This window comes from Cydia strobilella, chromosome 14 (assembly GCF_947568885.1).
Source record: "Cydia strobilella chromosome 14, ilCydStro3.1, whole genome shotgun sequence".
NCBI lineage: Eukaryota > Metazoa > Arthropoda > Insecta > Lepidoptera > Tortricidae > Cydia > Cydia strobilella.
The window spans coordinates 10,809,956-10,827,476 of NC_086054.1; the positions used below are offsets into that span (position 1 = coordinate 10,809,956).

A 17,521-nucleotide genomic window follows, 5' to 3' on the forward strand; every position below is an offset into this window, starting at 1 on the left:
ACGCTAGTATGCTATAGATATATGCAATAAAACGGCCTACTAATCACGAGTCTTCTCTTGTGTATGCATGAGTGTCGAAAGCAAATCAGCTAGTGATATGCATAATAATTAGAGCAAGCTGACATAAAAATAAACTTGCACGATGTACTACCGACCAAGGATGAAACTCTCCCGTGATATTGAAATGTAATTTAGAAACCATGAGACTTCGTAAATGTCATGTAAATTAAGGTTGGTACAATCAGCTGCAATATAATGTGCAACAACGAATGCTTTACACTAAAATTAAACACACATTAGTTCGATTAAGATTTTTAGCTAAAAAAACACCAAAAAGCATGATGCATGATGGGTGTTTCACTCCGTTACCCCGCCCAATCCGCCCATAGGCCCCGAAGAAGGCGGCGAAGGAATTGCATTGGTGCCTAATACCGACTGTATATTTGTTTGATTATTAATCATCTTAATATTAACGTATTCAATGATAACATATCATTTAATCATGTGTAATTGATATTACCGCAAATAAACGAGGTCGCCTTGTCTCTATAATAAATTGATTACTTTGTTTGAGGACGTGCTTCCTTCCATGCATGCATCAATGAATATATTGTTGTGTTATCATATCACTTAAGCGCTACTGAGGCATAACCAGCTTCGTAATATATGGGACAAAGAGAATACGAGATATATTAGAAAAAGTTTACTATTCTATTTACTTAATTTTTACTTCGCTCGCCTAATAAATAATAAAATTATTTTATTTGCATATAATATGGTAAAACAAGGTGCTGACATTGGAAATATTTCCCGTACAGTGACATATTTTGCATGCAAATGTTATCTTGCTGGTCGGTAGTGGCCTCTACGAAGCAGGAGGCCCCGGGTTCAAATCCCGGTAAGGGCATTTATTTGTGTGTTTATCACGAATGTAGCATTTTAAACGGGGCCGTGTGGTCATAGGAAATCTCAAGAATAATCTTGAGATTCGCATATCGTCTGTATACAGCATTTATAAGTCGAATAGTTCAAAAATACAAGGCAATCTTCTTGTTTCAATAAACAACAGTAATTTCACCATACCAGCTGGTAAAGGCTCTCTTGATTGTTGAAAAACTGATAAGAAAGTTGCATGTTATTCACATGCGAGGCAAAGTAATCAAATGCAAATTTTGAGTTGTTTTCTTTATGTTTAGATTTGAGTTTTAAATGATGATTTTGAATGATAAATATTTAATAACATTTTTAATCGATTTACTTTGATTTTCTTTGATATTTTACAGTTAGTATTTTCCTTGTTTGAAAAATTGTGTTTCACTCGGTGGCAAAATTTTCGCAACGCTCAAGATTTTATTTTTCGAACCACTCGCTACGATCGTGGTTCAATTTTGGAATTTTTCGCTTGCTCAGGTATCAATATTAGTGCACGAGAGGTTAAACAACAACTTTGCCCCCTTGTAAAACAAATAACTATTTCTCCCATGCTTAGGACACGTATAAACAATTAGGAACTCAAATAAATTCATCTTACTAGAGATTATAGAGAATAACGGGCATGCCTGAACGATAAATTATAGACATAAGTAGTAGTGGGCGAGGCGTCCTTAACCTGTAGGTATTCTATGTATTAACTTGCCTGATATAAAACTTTTCGGAAGCATACTATAAGTATCCTACAGATCTTGTAGAAAAGAGTTTCAGTTTATGCCTGAAAAGAGTCATAATAACCAGTCATAGTCTTCATATTTAAATCGCTAAACCGATTTAGAAGAAATAATGTATGGATTTGCATTGTTTGAGCAGAAACCGTCGCGGGCAGTACCCAGTAGATCAATAGTTATGGTGTTGTTTTAATAGTACATTATTGTCGAGGTTCGGAAGTAGCTACTTGCTGGCTGAGGATTCGTTTTAAACGGACGACCTTGGGAGTCCGTTTAATTGAATCCGAAGCCAGCAAGTAGCCTTCCAGCCGAGTCATATATAGTGCTTTTCTCAAAAATGGCGCAATAAATGCAAATATAATAGAAATATTTTACAGAAGCAACATTCTTATGTATATATTTTCACAGAAAAAAGTAAAAAGATTTGCTTTGCCGCCGTTTTATTTTTTTTAATTAAAAATGGAAGTGTATTTTTCTGCTGAAAATACGCCAACCTATTTGAGACACCTAAATAGTCGCGGTACCAACATTATAATAATAAGTACTGATCATATGTTTGGCTGTTTAATGAACCTATGCCTTCATTTGATATGGCCACTTCAACTTTTAAAATGTTTGGAACTCGACAAATAATGGAATTTGTATGCAACATTGCAGTCCCGAAATCGAGACTGCAATGTTTTTAACTTTTTAATTTTTTGACTGACCATAAACTACGCACTTCGCGACCTACTTTTTAACCGGCAACGTCGACTTTGCCGTCCATTTTTGAGAAAAAGCTTTTATATTCTAACAAAGTTCGGTTGAGTGTTATAAAACTCTGTTTTACCCACAACCCGTGCTAAAATACATATTCGGCCATACTGATCAATATGTTTATGTTAACATTAAACTTTTGGCTGTAAGCGACCGATAACACGTTTGGTACCTAAACAATACCGCTATAAATATAGGTGCCTAATTACTTATTTAATTGTACATACACAAATAATAATGACGACATTGATGACACGCAATAATTTATGATGTTGTTAGAGAAATTACAATGCGTACAATTTATACGCGCTGGTCACGCTCAGGAAATCGGATGACACTTGTCAAAATGTCTTGACAAATACGAAGTGGCTTGCATACGATTGGGCTTGTTATTATGTTGCCATAAAAGGCGTTCATTTAATTTAAATGAACAATTGGCAGTGTAAGGAAAGTTTGGCAATTGGCCTCCGCTGTACTTAACGAAAGCTTTCTCTCGTACGGTAGAAAATTTGGCCCTACACTGTGCCCTACACTTGTGTTTGAAATCAGACGCTTAACTGTCCTTTCTTTCCCTTTTATGTCGATAAGCCTACGTCATCGTAATCCATATGACTAATACTGAACTCTCAGTGGCGCCGGGGTCTGTGCGTACATACATACTAACTACAGAAAAACGATTACAATAAATTATATCAGAGCAATCAGTGCTAACAAGCTGCTGACATATGTGACCTTTTCAACCAAAAGGTACCACATTGTCGGTTGTCGATAAGGTTGATTTCAAATTGAAGCTATATAGAAATAGCGCCTTATTGACAACCGACAAGTATCCTTTTGGTTGAAAATGGCACATATGTATATTTAGTTTTAAATGATTCAAGTTTTTGATTTATTCTTATGTACTACAATGTCGTATTGTTGTGGCTTAGTTTTAGTTTAGTTTACTTTTTAGTTAATTCAAATGTAAATTGATGTATGTATTAATATGAATAAATGTTACTGAGTTTTTGGATACCTTCAACACCAAAGGGGATGCAAGTGCGTTGCATCCCCTTTGGTGTTGATGGGCGTACGCTCTTTTCTTTTTTTTTTCGTATCGTTCCGGAAATACAGCGGGCGACAGTTCAGTTTCTTGAAGGTAAAGTTAAACTATTTTTGAGCACACTGAATTAGTAGTAGAGATATTTTATATGAAAACCGACTCAACTGTCAAAGTCACGTGGTCACTTGTCAGTCAACTTCTAACTAAATCTAAACCTAAAATTAAATAACTCGGTAATGATAGAGGTGAACATAATAAGTTAAAAATGTCTGAAAAGAAAGCCCCTAGATAATAAAAAGCTATTTACTAGTAAATAATATTGTAATTGTGGACCTGGGTGCTTCAACAATAAAGGCGTTAATGGGGTCGTTACTTTCCGCGGCTGTCGCGGTTTGCCGGCCCGAGGCGCTTTCTTCGAGGTCGCAACGTGTGGGCTCGAAACTTTACACCCAGGTTCGAGGTGCGATTTCACTAGCCTTAGTATTAGTTAGTTCATTATTGATATATTTTCACGTGAACTACAAATATTCTAAAATATATAGATAGTCGACAAATCTATATGTTATGTACGCGTGCGCTTTTCCGACTAAATTGTATTGCAGAATAAGTTTGCAATGCTTTTATAGCTGACTGTACTTTTCTTTCAACAGGCAACTATATAATACTCATCGAGACGAGACAAATCTAACAAACACAAACACAATTAGGTTGCGTTGTTTTATAAGTCTCTACGGCCACCACACCTGTGTCCATCATGTATGATGTATGTGAATTGTGAAGTTTCAGCTCAATCGGATGATGGGAAGTGGGTCAAATTTAGCTTGCATGATTTGACCCGAACATACATACATTGCAAGTTAAATAATAGCTTGTAAAAAGCTGCTACTGTATCACATAATAAATAATAGTACTACCGTACAGAAAGGAAACTTCCTACAAAACCAAAGCCTGACAGCGATTCAGGTCGAATCATGCTGTCCCTTTCTTATGTACGGTACTATCCCTTTCGGCTATTTAGGGTTGGCAAAATTCAGGGTATTATCTTAACTGTAGTCTTACACGCAAAGGGACGTCAAGTTGTGCCTACCCTAATAATTGCTCGGAGCAATGCTGAGCCGAACGGAGCCGAAAAAGCTCGAATGCTCTATACATATTCGAAGTTTACAACAGACTTCCAAAGGCAATGTCCATCATTACAGTCCAGCTTTACGATATAACAATGACGCATTCATCAGGCTCCGAAATATATGAATTATCTCAGCTTGAGCTTCGCTACATATATTGGTAACGAGCACTGTAAATAAAATAGCTCCCATCCCCATTTCATACACTGACAGACTGACAGTTATACAGACACATCCATAGAACAACTACCAATTAGCTCCATGCATGAATTTATTTTTATTTTTGGATTCATAATTTATATCGTTAGAACACCGGAAATGATAAAAATACTTTTGTAAACCTTAACATTATTTTATTAAAAAATATTTAAAATGTTGAAAATTTTTGAGCGGTTGAAACGCTCATAATTTTTGGCGCGAATTCGACAGAGCGTGATGACGTCACACGTTGGGCGGCCCAACTGACGTTTGCTACTAATGACACTAATCTGTCGAACGCGTGACGTCACGTGGCGTTTCGAGCGTTTCGCTCACTAGCTTTTCGCGGGCAAATTTTTGTACTTTTTATTTATAATTTTAAGTAATTAAATCGTAATTTAAAAACGGAAATGCATTTGTAACATGATATAATGGTAACAAACATCCGAATAAAATATATTTCGTTCAAATATAAACTTCATGCATGAGGCTAATTATCAATAATTGCAATCGGAAGCACCTTCCATGAGCACTTTCACTACCATGCTGACTCAATATGACGCCATAGGTCTTGCTGATAAAAAACAAAATCCAATCAAAGCGTCTCGCAACCGCCAATTCATTATAAACCGTGTTACCGTTACATAAAGTACTTTCTTGACCTTATCAGGCGCGAATATAAAAGTGAAACGTAACGATATATGGAGTGAGGTTCGAATAATCGACGCGTAGGAGTGCCTAAAGGAGATGCAAATGCATTATCTGTGCGAACAAGGTACCAATACCTTAATGCATGGTATGATAGTTTCCTGTACAATACATTCGTAATTCTTGTATTCTTTAGTTCAAGAACTTTTTTCTAGTATAAAAGCTATTCAGCGGCATAAATAAAGTTGGGTTTTGCGCCTTAGCAATCGCTCGTTTGCGAACATTTACAATTGACGTCTTTTTAACAGGGTTAGATTGGATGAATATGTTTTATAGAAGAAACCGAGCACTCCGTCATAACAATGTACTATATATTACAAAAACTATACGGAAATAATTAAAAAAAAAAACATAACTTCAGTACGGCTACCATCAGTTTGGCACTGACATAAACGCAATCGAGAACGTACTTTTACTTTTTATGCATCTCGCTCGCACTAATATGCGAGTACCCATTGTCCCATTTTATTTTTTTCTTCCTGAATGAAACTAAAAGGTATAAAAAAAACAACTCAATTCCGTACCCTTCAACAAATCTCCGTCAGGTTTCTCTAAACTGCAGTTGGCTGTACTTCTACTATAGGTTATGGCAGGGCGCATAAGTTTAAGCGTAACGTAATACCAAGTGTATTTAAATTTATGCGAGCAAACTGAGTGAAATCAGTATTGATTGGCTGCTCATCTATAATTCTTAGTTGTTTGTTGATTAACGAAGCATTCCCAATGCGTAATATGCGTATGTATGTGTGTATGAATGAAAATACTATTTAGAACATTATAAAATCAGTTCATTTTAAATCGTATAGATAAAAACACTTGTTAAACATGTTGTTAAAAATTAACCCATTTTTGACACAATTATTATTATTTAAGTAAATCTGTTGTAAGTAACTTGAGTTTTGGTTATTGTTATATATACAAAACTAATTTTAGTTTAAAATTGCACCTTATAATAGTTATAATGTAGAAAGAATGCCCAAGGTCCCTGACTCATCAGCTCGTCAATCTCGTCATAATTATTTAAAACTTTAATTGAAAACCTTGAAAATAGATAATATAACTGCTCGGGCCTGACCTACGAAAACGTTACAAGGCTCGACAATGGCACCCTTGGAATAGCAAGTGCCCATGGCTTATAGTAACCGCATACCATCAAGAACTATGGGTATTAAACCCAGCTAAGACTAAGACTGAGAGTTATTTGCCCTAACTAAGCTGTATATAGTCCGCCAAGGTTGTGAGACGAACACACGTGAACGACTGAACGTGCATTTCCTAGTAGTTTAGAGCCAAGAAGGGCGTTAGTATTTATTGAAAAAATAAACATTTATTTGTTGCAGTCTCTACTTAAAGCATCCACATACACAAGAACCGTCTTTGGCGTTGTTTGAGTTAGTTCAACAGACGTTTTAAATTATTTTAAATATTCACACGCTCATGGCCCCGACGGAAGACCAGCGTTAGCCCAGGCATGCTAGCACCATGCTGAGTCGGGCCTCGGGACCATTTTGTGGCTTAGGTATATGTTAAGTGTTGCTGTCTTCTTTTTTGCCACGAATTTGCTATTCTGTTCTAAATTAAAGCGTAGTCTGTTTTATGTATATTCTTTGTAGTTCTGTTACAGTTTCACTCAAATATATCGGAGCGCAGGAAAAGCTCGAAATGAAAATCAAAGTGCATAATAATTACAGCTATTCTGCATAATAAATACAGCTAATATCCATTTATTCTCGACTTGTATCGGTCCTCGTCTGGTGCCTCGGATCGACAAATGGGTTGTTTTATATCTCATTAAGTAATCTACTATTTTATAGAGATAGAACATTTAGCGACAACAATTAAATATTTATAATAATATGTAATATAGGTACACAGAGAAACAGTAATAAATCAACTAGGTACACTACAAACGCACTCATCTGATAGTAGTTGTTATGCAATGAGGAGACTAAATAAAAAGTGTGAGTAAGAAAGTTGATTAAGTCTGGCACTTAATCAAGTTACGCTTTGCTTCCTACAATGAGGTTACGTTTCTATCAATAGTATGGGAAAACGGCGAACACGCGACTTCCTACTCATTTCCCTTCGATCGTAAATGAACTGTTACCAAAGGTGTATATTAAACTCTTCCAAAATAAATAGTAAATTCTTCCATAATATAAATGTCCCATAACATGCCAAATCTGAGTCATTTGAGTAATAACTCATTTTCTAATTTATTATGGTTAGTATTTTGTGTAACACACAAAAAACATCAAAAACATCGTAATGAAACCGGACTAATCCCAATAAGACCTAGTTTCCTCTCTGGGTTGGAAGGTCAGATGGCAGTCGCTTTCGTAAATACTAGTGCCCACGTCAATTCCTGGGACCCCAGGCTCCCATGAGCCGTGGCAAAATGCCGGGACACCGCGAGGAAACTTAGGTAACTTAGTGCCTTCCCTAATGGCAACATAGTTCAGTTCAGAGCTGGTAACCGCTACCAACTTTTACTATGTCGTTTGGCATGGTATAGCTACAGGTTTTGTGTAGTTAACAATAATACTTTTTAGGTCCACAAACTCTCTTTCCTTATAAATGAAAATGTATAAAGTTACGAAAACAAAAACAGTGTAATCATAAATATTATGTTTACAACTCGCGTATATTTGTTACGTTTTCAAGCAAAAGGTACCACATTGTCGCTTGTCGATAAGGTTGATTTCAAATTGAAACTATATTGAAATAGCGCCTTATTGACAACCGAAAATAAGTACCCTTTTGGTTGAAAATGACACATTTGAAGTAGGTACATGATCTCCTTGGCCAGACAGACCAAAGTTTACCTCTTTTCCTGTTATTGCAAATTAATTACCGGTCCTAAAACAGTCAGACATGCAAGTATGTCGCCGTACAAACGACATATCAATTGCAATTGGATAATCGGGCTGGCATTGAACCCATTGTGACTTATGAATGGACCAGGACTGGGCGGCTACTTCTGTTTAGAATAGCCATCGTTCAGCGAGGTTTAGACTAGCAAGAACTTGCATGCAATTTTTATTACATTGCGGTATCTGATAAACATTTTAAATGTAGTTTACCTTAGTAGTCAGCAATGTAACGTAAATTGCATGCAAGTTCTTGCTAGTCTAAACCTCGCTTTCCTTTAATTGACGTCTAAACGAGAAGACTAGTTTCGATATAACAATGGGTTTAGATTAAGGAAGGTTTTTTTCTAGACATTTGTGAACTCTTCATACGAAAGTAAGTTATATTAACAGTTATTATAAAATTGCATGCGGCGGCGCCAGGGCGCCACTAAATAATATACAAATTTGGGCCCACAAACAAGGTAATTTAGTTTAGCAGTAATTATTTCATCGATTAGGAAAAAAACGATTGTATTTCAATTTAAATAAGTGCAGACGGTTATTCTTATCGTATCGTTATGTTGTATCTTCTTGATGTTGTAACTTTTATTTATTTTTTCTTATTTAACTGTGTTCACTGTCATGTTTTTTTGTCTTTTTACTTCTTGTCTGTTGCCTTCTATGATTTTTCGGAAGATCTTCCATGAGGCCATTTCGTGGCACTTTAATCTTATTCTATGTTTTATTGTTGTATTATGTAATATTATGTAATGTTTGTTTGTGCTTACGAATAAAATATTATTCTATTCTATTCTATATAAAGTCCGCCGATGGTCACTAAGAGTGTTTCTGTTATTAGTATATGGAATCGGATCTTTGTTCGAAGCTGATGAGGCGCATCGAGCGACGCAGATCCGCGCCGTCATCTGTGCGCTGGTGCATAGATAATTCACTTTTAATTAACCTTTTGTTTTGACTTCGGGGCTACCCGCGGTTTTCATCGATTTTTGACAAGTTTTGAGTCGTATCTCCTACATTTGCACTACAGATTGAAACAATATTGAAATAATCTATAGAACCAAAGATAGATCTAACTCCGTAATAGATGGATACAGTCTATGAAAAAACGTGCCTTGAAAATCACGAAAATTTGATTCTCGATCAGATGGCGCCACTAGTTTTGGCCTACTCTCGTATAGAGGGCGTTGACAGTTTGGTTTGTTATTTATAATTTTAACGCATATCAGTGAAAGAACATGGGTCAAAATCATATAAAAATAATTAATGCAAATAAAAAAATCGTTTATTCATATTTAAATACATCTTAACGTATTTTTAGAAATCTTCATTTTTAGTTTTAAAGTATTTATTTTATTTTATTTATTAACCAACTTTACATTTACAGTTAAACCAAACATGCAAGTTATGGGTTATAAACATATATGTACTTAAAACTAAAATAATATGCTTATCACTAAATTAATTATCATTAAATTAATTAATATTAATAGTTGTGGGCGTGGATATTGATTCTAGGTAGCGGGCTGCTGTAGCTAGGAATTTCGGTTCTGATTGCGAGAATATGTCAAGAGTGGGATTATGTAAAATTATGTTATTAATATGGTTAAGTGCGATAAATAGAGGACTAGTGACTAGTGTCATTGTGCTGGTCTTAGGAATTACGAACATGGGTGAAATGCGAGGTCTGAGAGTAGCTCTAACGAATGGTGTCGGTACCTTAAAATGAACATATTCTAGTAGCAATGGATTAACTATTGATCCACGTATTACTCTAAAAAAGTATTTTACTGTTGCAAGCTGCCTTCGTACTTCAAGTCTTTGATATGAGACCATTCCCAATACAAACGGCGTGGGATACATGTAGGGATAGTACCCATGTGTTTTCCAGTAGAGATACCTAATAAATGACTTTTGGATTTTTTCAATAAGAAGAATGTATTTTTTTTCGTGCGGGTTCCATACAATACAGTTAGTTTCCAGTAGGCTACGTACAAATGCATTATATAATAATGTAATGACATGACAAATATTAAAGTGTTTTGACTGGCGCATAACAAAGCCGAGGGCTTTTCTCGCTCTTTTGCAAATTTTAATTATATGTTGACTGAATGATATTTCTGAATCAAAAGATGTACCGAGGTCACGCATATCTTTAACGCTTTGCAGGTTTTCACCATTCAATGTATAAGATCGATCCATGGTGTGTGGCGTCTTTGAGTAGGTCATGACTGCACATTTGCTTGTATTTAAATGTAAACTATTACGTACACCCCATTGGTACACGCTATCAATATCTGTTTGGAGCTTGATAATGTCAGATTGATCGTGTATAGGCAAAGCGAGCTTAACATCATCAGCAAACATCAGTATTAACGAATGCTTAATGTAATCCGGGAGATCATTTATAGTTATTAGAAATAATAGCGGACCAAGACTGCTTCCTTGACCTATACCAGAGGAGACGGAGTATGTTTCGGATTTGGCTGCGTTATACATGACATATTGTTTTCGATCTGAAAGATAATTAGCGAAGAACTTTAACAGTATTTCGGAAAAACCTGACTTGGCCATTTTTTGTAGTAAAATATCACAATCAATCCTGTCAAAAGCCTTTTGAAAATCTAAATATATAACGTCGACTTGTTTTCTGTCATCCAAATGGTGGGCTGTGTACGTTACAATATTGAGGAGATTAGAACTGGTGGATCTGTTATGTATAAAACCATGCTGGGAGTCAGTAAACCATCCCTTTAATTGTTGATAATTTTTTTTATATAGAATACTTTCAAATACTTTACCAAACACAGAAAGAATGGCAATTGGTCGATAGTTTTTAAAATCCGATTTAGAACCAGTTTTATGAATTGGGAGAACTTTTGAGATTTTTCAGCTAGATGGATAAGTGTGTGTTTTAATGGCTAAATTAAAAATGAATAATAATGGTTTCACGAAAGCTTCGCAGCAGTCACGCACGAGATACTGTGGAATGGAGTCTGGGCCTTGCGTGGTCTTGGGATGTATGTCGATACATGGCAGTGAATTTACAGTGGTTACAAAATTTACTATGACAGTACCGCTCTATCTTATTATATCCTCTTTGATAGAACTGATACTTCCCTCTTATACATGTTGGACCAAATACGTGTTGGACGAAATGCGAATTGAAATATCATTTGGACGAACTGCGTATTGGACGTACAGCTAACAAATCGAACTAAGATTGCATTCAATATGCAAAGTTATCTAAAACTACTATTATTCTAAGTTACAGTGAGCAACGTAGGAGTTGCAAAAAAAACTTATGATACACATGATTAATTTTTGTGCACTAACTATCTGTTGAAAATCTTAATTGTTATGTTGCATTAACTATCCCACTGATACTATGATGTAAATACTTGTTTGTTTTGGAATTTGGATGTTTACTTAGATATTAGATGGTGAACAATTTTATTAAAATTGGCACACAGATAGTTTAACTTCTAGCTGCCAAGACATCATAATTCATAACATGCCAAGACAAATGCAATTTAGATTAGTCAAAATAAAGATAAATCAGAATGGAATGGGAGACCTTCTTATAGGCTTCTTATAGGCTCTTATAGACCTTCTTCTGACCTAAGGGTCGGTTGCACAAAACTGTCTGTCACCGTCAAAGTCTTTGCTAAATTTTACTATATGGGAAGTTTCATATAGTTCACTGCTGAGTGATGTTGATCACTCTCCTAATTGTTGTTGGTGCAACTGGTCCAAAGCCTACATAAAATAAGGGTGTGAAAAAGAGTTGAAAGTTGTAGAAAAAAGGGTTGCGTTGTGTTATAAAATAAAAAACACTTACTTTTGAGTAAATGATCCAGCACCGAGTATAATTCCGTTTCTGTCTTAAGATAGTCATCATCCTCCGTGAACGGCCAGTCGAAGGACAGCTGCCAGTCAATTATGTCTAAGGCCACACCGGCATCCTCTGGAGCAGTATTGAGCCTGGAACAGTAATATTTTTAAATACTGGTGTTTCTACTTTTTTTATGGATTCCAATTTAAACTTGGCACTGTAAAAATGCTTATAATTAAGTAATGATTTTCAGGGTATTTTGGTAGAGGCCTGTCGAGGCCTGGTGCCCAACAGAAAACTGAAACCATCAAGAAAACAAAAAAAGTGAAAAGGATTGCCTTGATTTTTTTTATGTTATTTTTCATTTTATGTATCTTTGTATCATAAATAGCATGTTATTTATCAATAAAGGCCATCTCATCTTATCTAGGGTTCTAATTTCAGTTTCACATCAGACTTATCTAAATGCAATTGGGTTTTGGATACAATGAACCCATTATGTAATGGCTGTGATAACAAACTTTACATACATAATTATAACTGTATGTTGCATTATGTTACATTATGTGTGGTATGCTTAAGTACTGATCAGTGCATCCCTATAGAATAGATGTAGTGCATAATTGTTTACCATCGTATTTTCTTGGAAACATTCGTATTTGTCATGCTACTTCAGTCAACCTCAGTACTTTTTGTACCGAGACTGACTGAAATAGCAAGACATCTTCGTATAGTGTCTGTGAAAGTACGATGGAAAATAATTATGCACTACATCTGTACATTTAATTTAGCATGTCAACATTAACATCATATTTTGTACAGCCAATATTTTACAGAAGCATAAGAAATGTTATATTTTGAAGGAGAAAGAAATTAAAGCTGCTAATCTCTATCCTCGTAAGTCCCTCCGTACTTGTACAAGTACAAATTCAATTCGAGTTTTGTACTCTTAATAAATCGATGCCAAATTTGGCTAAAAAAATTGGCTAATCAAGGCAAAAGACCGAGAAAGGTGGAAAGGTATGGAGGAGGCCTATACCCAACAGAGGTCCTTAAAATAGTAAAAATGGAAAACAATAATATTATAAAACTTTTTTTATCATGTAAAACTATTTAAGGAAAAATAAAGGCTTGATGGGAAAAGGAGAAAAGGAAGACAAAAGAAAAGATGGGAGGACGAAATTAGAGGAATAGCTGGACCATTATGGAGAAGGAAAGCCATGAACAGGGAGTTATGGCAAATTCTAGGGGAGGCCTTTGCCAAAGGGCAGACTGACAATGAAAACGTCCCGGATGTCAGAAACACAAATTAGAATAAGTGAAATATATATATAAAGATGTTTTTTTATTGTTAAAAATAAGTCAGTAATAAAGGCTTTATTTATTTATTTATTTATTTTTAAAGGCTTAAATAAATAAATAAATCGATGATTAAATAAAAGAAAGTTACAAATTCAAAAGGGCAAAAATTGCCCTTATTCTTATGACGCTATACCAAAAATTTGTATATTATACCCAGAGGTGTTTCTATTGTGGTACAGGTGGTTTAACAACCAAAAAAAGTTGCTACATATATTTTGCCTTTCTTGGTATGATCCCACTAGATATACCCACTACTTAAAATGATACTATGTATGTCAATTATGGTTGTATTTAAGTCTATAAATAAATGAATGCTGACATACACATGGATAAGATTATGTGTAAGTAACATAATTTATAATATGTTGCTTACAAGTTTTGCAGTCTGATTACTGACTGCAAAACTTGTAAGCAAGTGGTTACAGTGAAACATTTGTAAAGATCAGAAGTTTTATTATTATGGTGACCTATATGGTTACATGAAAACATTGTGTATCAGTCAAGGCCATACACTCTTTGTTTACAAAACAACTGAATTGTTGCTAAGTATTACAAAACTGAACCATTATCATCTCATTACTTATGAGTTATGATTCAGAGTAAGTGTCGAAAGTGAACTAAATACTAAACTACCCACTATTTTAGAATTGTTTACATAATATACATGATGATAACCGATAAAAATAAAAACTGCTTTTTATTTTGCTGCTTTACATCATCATGTGAATCATCCGTAAATACAGGTTTCTATAGGAAGTATAAGAGAAGCACAGGTTATACTGGATATCGTAATGAGTGCAACAAGCCAAATTCGTACCAATAGGAAGTTAAAATGTCAAACGGACAGCATGCCTGACCCACAAAACTATGTCGCGCATACAACTACCGGCATAGTATATATGAATTCTTACCATGTCTGTTCATCGGAAAAATCCAAAGATTCCACGTCGATTAAATCACAATCGATCATATCTTTGTTTATATTTTGATCACCCTGATTCATAATACCAATTTCGACGAGACATCAATTTGGCACTTAGTACGAAATCACAAACAATTTACATGAAAGAACTACATTTACTAAATCGTATACTGTAAATATAATAAAGATAAAGATATTATATTATAAGAACATAAGAACCAACACGAAACGTCCCAGACAAGTTTAGTTCGGAATTTGACATATCACCATAAGGCAAAAAAAAATATAGAAAGAACGGTAAAAACCATAGACAAAAATATAACGTAAACCAAAAAACCAAATATTTTATGTAATTTTTCAAATCATGAAAAGCTTAAAATAAAATTTATTTCATTAATATTAAAATTAAATCCTGCTAAAGAATAACTTTCATACAGGATCAATAATAGAAAAAAAAATATTACAATTTTCTTTATGGTTCTACAGCGATTGTTTATGCCCAAAATTGCCAGGACATACGTTATTCCCCAACTTCGGGCAGTTCGTATTGTTGGCGATCCCGATCTCACAGTCGGTTTGGAACCTCTTAGCCTTCGGAGGGACGTTGGCTCTCTGTGCTTGTTCTACCGTCTGTACAATGGGGAATGTTCTGAAGAACTTTTTGAGCTGGTGCCACCGTCACATTTTTACCACCGCACCTCCCGAAAGCTACAAAGGTCATCCTCACTTCCTTGACACGCGGCAAACCAAAAACAAGAGGGGATCTCGGTCGTTTTTGCCCAGAACGTGCAAGTTGTGGAATGAGCTACCTTCTGAGGTGTTTCCCTTGCGCTATGACATGGGGTTCTTCAAGAAGCAGGTATTTAGGGTTCTCAAAGGTGGGCAACGCATAAGTGGCTCCTCTGGTGTTGCTTATGTCCATGGGCGGCGATGACTGCTTCCCATCAGGCGGCTCGTCTGCTCGTTTGCTTCCTATTACATAAAAAAAAACTTCAGGGAAAAGTGGAATATGATAAATAAATTAGAAATCAGGAGTGCGAGTTTATACATTTCGCCGGATACTTGCGCACCTGTCTGTGTACTTGCGTCACCAACAAGTAATAGTTTATTAATTTTAAAACTAACACGGGACTTAATCGCGTACAAACTTACGTTTATTTATGACCTGACGTTTCGAACGTGACGTTACGTGGTGGTGGTCGTGTTCTTGGTGGTTAAGTCCCGTGTTAGTTTTAAAATTATGAGTGAAAATTGTGTTAGTTTAAATCAGTATAATCGTTTATTGTTTGCAATTTTTTAAAACAAATTACACGAGGTCGGGAGTAGTTAGCTAGTTAGTTTTGCTGGGCATTTTCCGCAAATCGACATCCAATGTGCCTATTTTGCGTGAAACGAGGTAGCGCTACTCTACTTACCCCAGCTCCTCCACGAAGCCTAGCAAAGTCTTCAGGTTGCTAGTTGCCTCCTTTAGTGTGCATGGATTCCCTAGGTATTTGCTCCTATAAATATACTTCTACCTGTTTACAGTCTAGGAGAATATGTTTTGTTGTTTCTTCTTCTTCCATGCACGCTCTGCACATGGGGCTGTCAGTTTTACCCATATTATGTAGGTGTTTGTTTAGTGTGTTATGTCCTGTTATTAATCCTACTATTTTACGTAGTTAGCTTCTTGGTGTTTTCAGGGTCGCAGCGTCAGGGAGGTCGGGAGTAATTAGCGTAATAATAAAATACTTAAGCTAAATTGATAAATTTGTTTTCATTTTCATTCTATCGTGAAACAAGAAAATTTATTTATCTAACATCTCTGTCACTCTTGCATATTCGAGCGATAAAGATGCAGATAGCGAATTTTCGGATTCGCGTTTCCCGGTAGGTCCTCTGTAAACAAACCGCCTTGATGCATCAATATCAAATTTTATTATCTTTGAAAACTTGTCAAAAACATGTTAAAGGTAGATGTATAAGTTACTGTATGGTTTTCTAAAAAGGCTAGTCCTGCACTCTGGTGGCAGAACATTGCAGTAATATCCCCTATTTGACAAAGTTGGGAGATTCGATTTCACGCATGGGCAACATTTATTTTGACAGCTCGTAGATAGAACCCAAGAACCATAAACAAAACTCCTCTTCCTTTTGTCTACGGACACGTCGTGAGCACGTTGTTTCTGTAGCTAGTTTTTACGATAAAACTATAAAAATGTCGTCCCATCTTAACTGGATGATCATCCGCAACAACAACGCTTTCCTCGTGAAGAAGCGTAACATTAAGAAGCCGTTCAGCAAGGAGCCCAACAATGTGACTAACCTCAACTCCTACAGATACAACGGTCTGATCCACAAGAAAGCCGTCGGCGTGGTCGAGAACCCTGACAGGAAAGGTTTCACAGTTGTGACCAAGAAGGTTAAGGCTGGAAACAAGCCCGCGAAAACCACCGTACGCCGTTCATTCAAAGCTGGCGCGAGGCGATCACTCTTCAAGGTAAAGAAGCTGCTGAAAGCTAACCACTACCGCACCGATCTGTCCAAGGCTACTCTGCGTCGTGCCTCTGCCATCCTCCGATCCCAGAGGCCCATCAAGGCGAAGAAACCTAAAGCAGCCGCCACTAAGACCGAATAAGTTTTGTATTTAAGCTGACAATAAAAAAAATCTAAAAACCGTTTTTTGGTTTCAATTAATGATAACCTCATGTAAGTTTCCTCGTTATCTACTCTTATAATGATACTAAAGATAATTTGTGGATGTTCTTTGAATACTGTCAGAATGGATTTTTTTTCCAGTGAGGGTACATAAAAGAACTCATTAGGCTTTAAAAATTGCTGTAGTTGAAATTGTTATCTATACATTAGAACCACAATTATTTTGACACCAATAATGGTAAAATTAACTTTAGTTGAACTGTTTACCATGGATATATCCTGGGTCACACTTTGAATTAACCAGCCAGCTCACAATTGACATTTTTCATAGATATTTTGATGCTGAGAAAACTTTCTTTGGATTCCATTATTTATTTATTCTTATTGGCATGAAAAAGCTGAAAAA

At 35.7% G+C, this 17,521-nt stretch overlaps 2 protein-coding genes across 5 annotated transcripts in view; one reads left to right on the top strand and one right to left on the bottom strand.

Annotated features, from left to right (window-relative positions):
- Window positions 1–14,740, bottom strand: part of LOC134747197 (uncharacterized) — a 34,882-nt gene extending 20,142 nt beyond the window's left edge. For all 4 annotated transcript variants that reach the window (XM_063681794.1, XM_063681791.1, XM_063681793.1 and 1 more), the window contains exons 1-2: window positions 14,468–14,740; window positions 12,201–12,343 (exon numbers count right to left, since the gene is read on the bottom strand). In XM_063681794.1, coding sequence (XP_063537864.1) covers window positions 12,201–12,343; window positions 14,468–14,559 — 235 coding nt within the window. In that variant the 5' untranslated portion in view covers window positions 14,560–14,740. The remainder of the gene's footprint in view (window positions 1–12,200; window positions 12,344–14,467) is intronic.
- A 1,849-nt stretch (window positions 14,741–16,589) lies between these two features.
- Window positions 16,590–17,135, top strand: LOC134747205 (large ribosomal subunit protein eL28). Its single transcript, XM_063681803.1, has one exon. It carries the CDS (start codon window positions 16,676–16,678, stop codon window positions 17,093–17,095), a length of 420 nt encoding a protein of 139 aa, XP_063537873.1. The 5' UTR covers window positions 16,590–16,675; the 3' UTR covers window positions 17,096–17,135.
- The last annotated feature ends 386 nt before the right edge of the window (window positions 17,136–17,521 follow it).

Coding starts and splice junctions, on each gene's coding strand:
- LOC134747205 (XM_063681803.1), top strand. CDS start 16,676: ATGTCGTCCCATCTTAACTGGATGATCATCCGCAACAACAACGCTTTC.